General features: G+C 42.9%; 1 protein-coding gene across 1 annotated transcript; it reads right to left on the bottom strand.

The window, feature by feature from the left end:
• Window positions 1–9253: 9253 nt before the first annotated feature.
• LOC123158759 (callose synthase 3-like) lies at window positions 9254–9773 on the bottom strand (the record flags this gene model as incomplete). Its single annotated transcript, XM_044576624.1, has 3 exons — window positions 9254–9412; window positions 9508–9690; window positions 9741–9773. Coding segments are annotated over 3 exons (375 nt in total), but the record flags the coding sequence as incomplete, so codon positions are not given.
• Window positions 9774–10290: the final 517 nt, after the last annotated feature.

The following is a 10290-nucleotide window of genomic DNA, read 5'->3' on the forward strand; positions in this document are numbered from 1 at the left end:
TTAGTGTAAAAGTTTGCACCGATGTAACTTTTATGATGAGCTCTTTTATCACCTCCATAATCGAGAAACATCTCCTTAGTCCTCACTAAGGATATTCTTGACCGCTGTCCAGTGATCTACTATTAGATCACTATTGTACTTCCTTGCAAAAACAGGGCAGAGTATACAATAGGTCTGGTCCATAGCATGGCATACTTTTATAGAACCTATGACTGAATGCATAGGGAATGACTTTCATTCTCTTTCTATTTTCTGCCGTGGTCGGGATTTTGAGTCTTACTCAATTTCATACCTTTGCAACACAGGCAAGAACTCTTTCTTTGACTGTTCCATTTTGAACTACTTCAAAATCTTGTCAAGGTATGTGCTTTATGAAAATCTTATCAAGCGTCTTGATCCATCTCAATAGATCTTGATGCTCAATATGTAAGTAGCTTTACTGAGGTCTTTCTTTGAAAAACTCTTTTCAAACACTCCTTTATGCTTTGCAGAAAAATTCTACATCATTTCTGATCAACAATATGTCTTACACATATAATATCAGAAATGCTACAGAGCTCCCACTCACTTTCTTGTAAATACAGGCCTTTCCAAAAGTCTGTATAAAACCATATGCTTTGATCAACTCATCAAAGCGTATATTCCAACTCCGAGATTCTTGCACCAGTCCATTGATGGATTGCTGGAGCTTGCACACTTTGTTAGCACCTTTAGGATTGACAAAACCTTCTGGTTGCATCATATACAACTCTTCTTTAATAAATCCATTAAGGAATGCAGTTCTGACATCCATTTGCCAGATTTCATAAAATGTGGCAATTGCTAACATGATTCAGACAGACTTATGCTTCGATACGAGTGAGAAAATCTCATCGTATTCAACACCTTGAGCTTGTTGAAAACATTTCGCAACAAGTCAAGCTTAGTAGATAGTAACACTACTATCAGTGTCTGTCTTCCTATTGAAGATCCATTTATTTAACATGGCTTGCTGATCATCCAGCAAGTCAATCAAAGTCCATACTTTGTTCTCATACATGGATCATATCTCAGATTTTATGGCCTCAAGTCATTTCGTGGAATCTGGGCTCATCATCGCTTCCTCATAGTTCGTAGGTTCATCATGGTCTAGTAACATGACTTCCAGAACATGATTACCGTACCACTCTGGTGCGGATCTTACTCTGGAAGACCTACGAGGTTCGGTAGCAACTTGATCTAAAGTTTCATGATCAATATCATTAACTTCCTCACAATTGGTGTAGGAATCACTGGAACTGATTTCTGTGATGAACTACTTTCCAATAAGGGAGAAGGTACAATTACCTCATCAAGTTCTACTTTCCTCCCACTCACTTCTTTCGAGGGAAACTTCTTCTCTAGAAAGGATCCATCTTAGCAACGAATAACTTGCCTCCAGATCTGTGATAGAAGGTGTACCCAATAGTTACCTTTGGGTATTCTATGAAGACGCACTTCTCCGATTTGGGTTCAAGCTTATCAGGTTGAAACTTTTTCACATAAGCATCGCAGCCCCAAACTTTAAGAAACGACAACTTTGGTTTCTTGCTAAACCACAGTTCATAAGGCGTCGTCTCAACGGATTTTGATGGTGCCCTATTTAAAGTGAATGCAGCTGCCTCTAATGCATAACCCCAAAACGATAGTGGTAAACTGATAAGAGACATCATAGATCGCACCATATCTAGTAAAGTACGATTACGACATTCGGACACACCATTACATTGTGGTGTTCCGGGTGACGTGAGTTGCGAAACTATTTCACATTGTTTCAAATGAAGACCAAACTCGTAACTCAAATATTCGTCTCCACGATCAGATCATAGAAACTTTATTTTCTTGTTACGATGATTTTTCCACTTCACTCTGAAATTCTTTGAACTTTTCAACTATTTCAGACTTATGTTTCATCAAGTAGATATACCCATATCTGCTCAAATCATCTGTGAAGGTCAGAAAATAACGATACACGCCGCGAGCCTTAACACTTATCGGATTGCATACATCGGTATGTATTATTTCCAATAAGTCAGTAGCTCGTTCCATTGTTCCGGAGAACGGAGTTTTAGTCATCTTTCCCAAAAGGCACGGTTCGCAAGCATCAAATGATTCATAACCAAGTGATTCCGAAAATCCATCTTTATGGAGTTTCTTCATGCGCTTTACACCAATATGACCCAAACGGCAGTGCCACAAATAAGTTGCACTATCATTATTAACTTTGCATCTTTTGGCATCAATATTATGAATATGTGTATCACTACGATCGAGATCCAACAAACTATTTTCATTGGGTGTATGACCATTTGAAGGTTTTATTCATGTAAACAGAACAACAATTATTCTCTGATTTTAAATGAATAACCGTATTGCAATAAACATGATCAAATCATATTCACGCTCAACGCAAACACCAAATAACATTTATTTAGGTTTAACACTAATCCCGAAAGTATAGGGAGTGTGCGATGATGATTATATCAATCTTGGAACTACTTCCAACACTCATCGTCACTTCACCCTCAACTAGTCTCTGTTTATTCTATAACTCCTATTTCGAGTCACTAATTTTTAGCAACCGAACAAGTATCAAATACTCAGGGGCTACTATAAACACTAGTAAGGTACACATCAATAATCTGTATATCAAATATACCCTTGTTCACTCTGCCATCCTTCTTATCCACCAAATATTTAGGGTATTTCCGTTTCCAGTGACCATTTCCTTTGCAGTGTAAGCACTCAGTTTCAGGCTTTGGTTCAGCTTTGGGCTTCTTCGTGGGAGTGAAAACTTGCTTGTCATTCTTAGTTGAAGTTCCCTTTCTTTCCCTTTGCCCTTTTCTTGAAACTAGTGGTCTTGTCAATCATCAACACTTGATGGTCTTTTCTTGATTTCTACCTTCGTCGATTTCAGCATCACGAAGAGCTCGGGAATTGTTTTCGTCATCCCTTGCATTATAGTTCATCACGAAGTTCCAGTAACTTGGTAATGGTGACTAGAGAACTCTGCCAATCACTATCTTATCTGGAAGATTAACTCCCACTTGATTCAAGCGATTGTAGTACTCAGACAATCTAAGCACTTGCTCACTAGTTGAGCGATTCTCCTCCATCTTTTAACTATAGAACTTGTTGGAAACTTCATATCTGTCAACTCGGGTATTTGCTTGAAATATTAACTTCAACTCCTGGAACATCTCATATGGTCCATGATGTTCAAAACGTCTTTGAAGTCCTGATTCTAAGCCGGTTAAGCATGGTGCACTAAACTATCAAGTAGTCATCATTTTGAGCTAGCCAAACGTTCATAATGCCTGCATCTACTCCTGCAATAGGTTTGTCACCTAGTGGTGCATTAAGGACATAATTCTTCTGTGCAGCAATGAGGATAAACCTCAGATCACGGATCCAATCCGCATCATTGCTACCAACATCTTTCAACACAATTTTCTCTAGGAACATATCAAAATACACATATGAAAGCAATAATGCAAGCTATTGATTTACAACATAATTTGCAAAATACTACCAGGACTAAGTTCATGATAAATTTAAGTTCAATTAATCATATTATGTAAGAACTCCCACTTAGACAGACATCTCTCTAGTCATCTAAGTGATCACGTGATCCAAATCAACTAAACCATGTCCGGTCATCACGTGAGATGGAGTAGTTTCAATGGTGAACATCATTATGTTGATCATATCTACTATATGATTCACGCTCGACCTTTCGGTCTCCGTGTTCCGAGGCCATATCTGTATATGCTAGGCTCGTCAAGTTTAACCCGAGTATTCCGCGTGTGCAACTGTTTTGCACCCGTTGTATTTGAACGTAGAGCCTATCACACCCGATCATCACGTGGTGTCTCAGCACGAAGAACTTTCGCAATGGTGCATACTCAGGGAGAACACTTCTTGATAATTAGTGAGAGATCATCTTAAAATGCTACCGTCAATCAAAGCAAGATAAGATGCATAAAGGATAAACATCACATGCAATCAATATAAGTGATATGATATGGCCATCATCATCTTGTGCTTGTGATCTCCATCTTCGAAGCACCGTCGTGATCACCATCATCACCGGCGCGACACCTTGATCTCCATCGTAGCATCGTTGTCGTTACGCCATCTATTGCTTCTACGACTATCGCTACCGCTTAGTGATAAAGTAAAGCAATTACAGGGCGTTTGCATTTCATACAATAAAGCGACAACCATATGGCTCCTGCCAGTTGCCGATAACTTCGGTTACAAAACATGATCATCTCATACAATAAAATATAGCATCACGTCTTGACCATATCACATCACAACATGCCTTGCAAAAACAAGTTAGACGTCCTCTACTTTGTTGTTGCAAATTTTACGTGGCTGCTACGGGCTTAGCAAGAACCGTTCTTACCTACGCATCAAAACCACAACGATAGTTCGTCAAGTTAGTGCTGTTTTAACCTTCTCAAGGACCGGGCGTAGCCACACTCGATTCAGCTAAAGTGAGAGAGACAGACACCCGCCAGCCACCTTTAAGCACAAGTGCTCGTAACGGTGAAACCAGTCTCGCGTAAGCGTACGCGTAATGTCGGTCCGGGCCGCTTGATCTCACAATACCGCCGAACCAAAGTATGACATGCTGGTAAGCAGTATGACTTGTATCGCCCACAACTCACTTGTGTTCTACTCGTGCATATAACATCAACGCATAAAACCTAGGCTCGGATGCCACTGTTGGGGAACGTAGTAATTTCAAAAAATTTCCTACGTACACGCAAGATCATGTTGATGGCATATCAACGAGAGGAGAGAGTGTTGTCCACGTACCCTCGTAGACCGTAAGCGGAAGCGTTATGACAACGCGGTTGATGTAGTCGTACGTCTTCACGATCCGACCGATCCAAGTACCGAACGTACGGCACCTCCGAGTTCAGCACACGTTCAGCTCGATGACGATCCCCGGGCTCCGATCCAGCAAAGCTTCGGGGATGAGTTCCGTCAGCACGACGGCGTGGTGACGATGATGATGCTCTACCGGCGCAGGGCTTTGCCTAAACTCCGCGACGATATGACCGAGGTGGAATATGTTGGAGGGGGGAACCGCACACGGCTAAGGAACGATCCGTAGATCAACTTGTGTGTCTATGGGGTGCCCCCCGCCTTCGTATATAAAGGAGCCAGGGGGGAGGAGGCGGCCGGCCAAGGAGGGCGCTCCAAGGGGGGAGTCCTACTCCCACCGGGAGTAGGACTCCCTTCTTTCCTAGTTGGAATAGGAGAAGGGGGGGAAAGAGGAGGAAGAGGGGAAGGAAAGGGGGGGCGCCGCCCCCCTTCCCTTGTCCTATTCGGACTAGGAAGGGGAGGGACGCGCGGCCCCCTCCTGCCTCCTTCCCTCTTCTCCCTCGAGGCCCATGTAGGCCCAATAACCCCCCGGGGGGTTCCGGTAACCTCCCGGTACTCCGGTAAAATGCCGATTTCACCCGGAACGATTCCGATGTCCAAATATAGGCTTCCAATATATCGATCTTTATGTCTCGACCATTTAGAGACTCCTCGTTACGTCCGTGATCACATCCGTGACTCCGAACAAACTTCGGTACATCAAAATTATAAACTCATAATAAAACTGTCATCATAACGTTAAGCGTGCGGACCCTACGGGTTCGAGAACTATGTAGACATGACCTAGAACTATTCTCGGTCAATAACCAATAGCGGAACCTGGATGCCCATATTGGTTCCTACATATTCTACGAAGATCTTTATCGGTCAAACCGCATAACAACATACGTTGTTCCCTTTGTCATTGGTATGTTACTTGCCCGAGATTTGATCGTCGGTATCCAATACCTAGTTCAATCTCGTTACCGGCAAGTCTCTTTACTCGTTCCATAATGCATCATTCCGTAACCAACTCATTTGGTCACATTGCTTGCAAGGCTTATAAAGATGTGCATTACCGAGAAGGGCCCAGAGATACCTCTCCGACAATCGGAGTGACAAAACCTAATCTCGAAATACGCCAACCCAACATGTACCTTTGGAGACACCTGTAGTACTCCTTTATAATCACCCAGTTACGTTGTGATGTTTGGTAGCACCCAAAGTGTTCCTCCGGTAAATGGGAGTTGCATAATCTCATAGTTATAGGAACATGTATAAGTCATGAAGAAAGCAATAGCAATATACTAAACGATCAAGTGCTAAGCTAACGGAATGGGTCAAGTCAATCACATCATTCTCCTAATGATGTGATCCCGTTAATCAAATGACAACTCTTTTGTCCAGGGCTAGGAAACATAACCATCTTTGATAAACAAGCTAGTCAAGTAGAGGCATACTAGTGACACTATGTTTGTCTATGTATTCACACATGTATTATGTTTCCGGTTAATACAATTCTAGCATGAATAATAAACATTTATCATGATATAAGGAAATAAATAATAACTTTATTATTGCCTCTAGGGCATATTTCCTTCAGTTTCTTCGAGTATCGAGCCCCCACTATCACCTCGTCAGCCTCTACGGCTGGAAGGATGATCAATTCTTGTGTGGATTTCTCGGGTTGCTTGCTTGGCTCGGTGTCTCCGTGTCATTTAACAGACTGTTGGAACAACTGTTCCACGTCGAGCACCCATCCTTTCCAATATGTTTGTGGCTTGTTTGCTTTCATCGAGGATATAGTGAGATTCTAAGCGCTCAAATCATGCTGACATGATTATGACCGTGTGGTGATACACAATCATCTTTGGGTCCTTTGCGTCAAATCGCCGTTTATCTAAGAGATTGCGAGGTTGGAGTTACCTCGGACCTAAAGACGCCTTATGCCCATGGAGACGGCCATCTGAAGTCCATGAAGAAGTGCTTCGTACTTCGCCCCCTTGTTAGAGTTGGTGTACATGATCTGGATCACATACTTCATGGTGTCGATGGTGGGTGAGGTGAGGATTACCCCAACCCCCAGTCCGGCGAGCATTTTGGAGCCGTCAAAATACATCACCTAATGGGTATAAGCCGCATGCTCTCTAGGTAGAGTCGAACTCCGGTTTGCAAGGTGCACCACAGCGACCTTGCCACTAGGCTACTGCCCGGTCCTCATGTAAAACAAGTTTTCCACCTCAATAATTTTTTACTTATGGTAAAATGGCCTCGGCATTGTATACAATGAAGAATGGCGTGTAGCGGGTTGATCGATTTGGTGTGGTCCATAGGCTCCACAACACGGAGATGAGCTACTCGGCCTACTTATCGTCGGCTTCCTTGAGAGATCGAATCAACCGAGGTTTTATGCCGCTAAGGATCATCCCATTGGCCCACTCGACCAACCCATTAGTTTGCGGGTGATAGATGGAGGCGTAGTCAAGCTTCATGTTCTGCTTGGCGCAGCTCGTGTTTTACCTCCTCGGCCGTGAAGTTGGATTTGTTTTGTGTTATGATGTTGTGAGGTACTCCATAACGTGTACCAAGCCGGAGATGAATTTCTCACTGGTTGGGCTTTAGCCGAGGACACAGGCTTTGCATCTATTCACTTTGTGAACTTTCGACGACGACCAACAAATATTTCTTGTTGGTTTGACCTTTATGGAGTAGTCCGGCCATATCAAGTCCTAAGACCGACCAACCAGGTTATCAGGATTGTTTTCAAGGTTGTCGGCCCGTCCTGTGGGCCAATAGAACCTTGTTCGGGAAGCCTTTCTTGCCAAGGTCTTTCTACACCTAAACAAACCAAGGTCTTTGTATTATATTACTTGACAGTTTATAAATAGATCGGAAGTTTTCTTTGAAAAAGATCTTTCTGTAAAGAATAGAAGAGAAAATAGAACTAAATTTTGTAGTGGCTATTAATAATCCGTGGTATGATGAAGGAAAAAAGATGTAATTTTTCTATGAGGGAAGGGCGATGGCGGCGGAGTAGGTGTAATTTTTTACCTATGATGTTCTTTATATTATATTACTTGACAGTTGATAAATAGATCAAAAGTTTTTTGTAAAAAGATCTTATTGTGAAGAATAGAAAAGAAAAAAAAATTGCAGTTGCTATTAATAATTTGTGATTTAATGAAGGAAAAAAATGTAAACAACAAAAGACTTACATCACTGGTTAGCTACGCCAGTGAACGCTTCTCTTCCTCAGCAGACCTGATAGGCCAAGCTTAGCTAGTATAAGCTGGCTCATTTCTGCGTCGTCGGCGCCTTCGCACACCCGATCGACCAGCTAAGCTAGCGACAGCTGATCCGTGATTGCTTCCTAGGCCGACAAGGCGCACAGGAACAGGCTATTTAAGCTGGCCAGATTCCTTCCCCGAGAGCGGTGTGGGACTAAAAAACGTGAAACCGAGCGATGTAGCTTTGCTCTGCTCCACTAGCAGCTTTGCTCTGCGTCAACCCATTCCGATTCGGACAACCCATGTACTGGTCGACGTACGCTGGATTATAAATTGAGTGCTCCTTTATACGTAATACTCTGCCTTATGCTGAAGTATGTTCTTATAGTCAACTATGTACGAACCTTGGACAGAATGGGACAGTGTTGACCATGTTACACCATTGGTTTATTAAACAATTTTTGTGTTCCTCATGCTAAATCCCATTTGCAGAAGTTCACACCGATTAATTTGCTCAACTACATTACCTAGTTTCTACCGATAATTGGAGCAGTTTCCAAAATAAATTAATGTACAACAAGTTTTTCCCCTAAAAATTAATAATATATACAACAATTTCGGACTAGCAGAGATCTATATCCAGTTCACTACCAGGAGAGACAGGGGTTGTATGTTTGCGACTAGAGAGACATATGTGTGTATGTGTGTGTGTGTGTGTGTGAGAGAGAGAGAGAGAGAGAGAAAGGGCGCCATGGGGAAGTTTGTGTGAGAATGAGTGGTGGAGTACATATTAGCCCATTCTCTGTTGTTGTCTAAATCCTCCCCGCACTGCTACACCAGGTTGAACATGACATGACATAGCGCTTTTGGTTTCTTGAAAAAAATCAGATCGATCCCCTATTCATCGCCAATTACGCTAAAACTAGGCTATTGGAGCCGAGACTCGAGGGCATGATCAATCCACACCGTTTGTAGAAACTTTTCGCCAAACCTAATCCATATGCCATGACTTCTTTGATCCAAATGCCATGACTTAGTGTATCCAGATGCCATAACTTGGTCGATCCAGCTGCCATGACTTGGTCGATCCAGATGACATGACTTAGTGGAACTCCATCACGCCGATCTACCTACTCCTTGTTCCGGGTGCACTCGAACACGAATGGGAACCTTGTGAGGAACGTAATGGGCGTGAACTGGAGGACCCCCATGAGGATCTCGTAGTCCCGGGCCTTTACCGATCCCCATAGCCCAACCGTCTCGATGACATGCTTGATTGTTTGGGCAATCTGGCAAAGAGGGTTACATGAGAGGAAGTTAGACCTGAGATATAGAGAAACAAATGGTGAATGAAGAGCAAGAATTGTATGGTATGGTAACTAACCAGAAGCAGGGCCCATCCAATTGGCATGAAAGCAAGGATGCAGACGAAGATGTCGAGAGCTGTCGTGTGGGTGATTGCTCTTAAGGTTACGAGGATGGAGATGAACGTTACGAATATCAACCCATTGATCAGCCAGAAGACAAGCCGGAACTCCATGCTGAACCTCCTGCCAACTAACACTGCCTGCAAAGAAAAATCGTGACGACTGAGTGTTCCAGCACTTTATTATTTACATTCATAACAAGCAGCATGACCAGAATCACAACCCATCAGTCTGCGGTGTGAATCCTCTTCGACATCCTTGTGAATCCTCTTCAGCACTTTATTATTTACATTCATAACAACCTAATCCAGATGCCATGACTTCTTTGATCCAGATGCCATGACTTAGTGTATCCAAATGCCATGACTTGGTCGATCCAGATGCCATGACTTGGTCGATCCAGATGCCATGACTTAGTGGAACTCCATCACGCCGATCTACCTACTCCTTGTTTCGGGTGCACTCGAACACGAATGGGAACCTTGCCGGGAACGTGCACTACAAAAAAAATACACATCCGTGACATTTTGGGCCGAACAAATTTTTTTCTGTCATACACATGACACTTCTATGACGATAATTGTGACAAAACCCGGTATCATCATAGATGTGGTGGGCTCCTACTTCTATGACAAAAAATCATGACAGAAAATGGGCTTTTCGTCCTGGGCGGGCCGGAGACGCAGCTGCATGACATTCTTTGGGCCATCCATGACGGAAAAACCCGTGGTAGAAGCGAG

The sequence above is a fragment of the Triticum aestivum genome, chromosome 7B (genome assembly GCF_018294505.1).
Source record: "Triticum aestivum cultivar Chinese Spring chromosome 7B, IWGSC CS RefSeq v2.1, whole genome shotgun sequence".
NCBI classification, from domain to species: Eukaryota; Viridiplantae; Streptophyta; class Magnoliopsida; order Poales; family Poaceae; genus Triticum; species Triticum aestivum.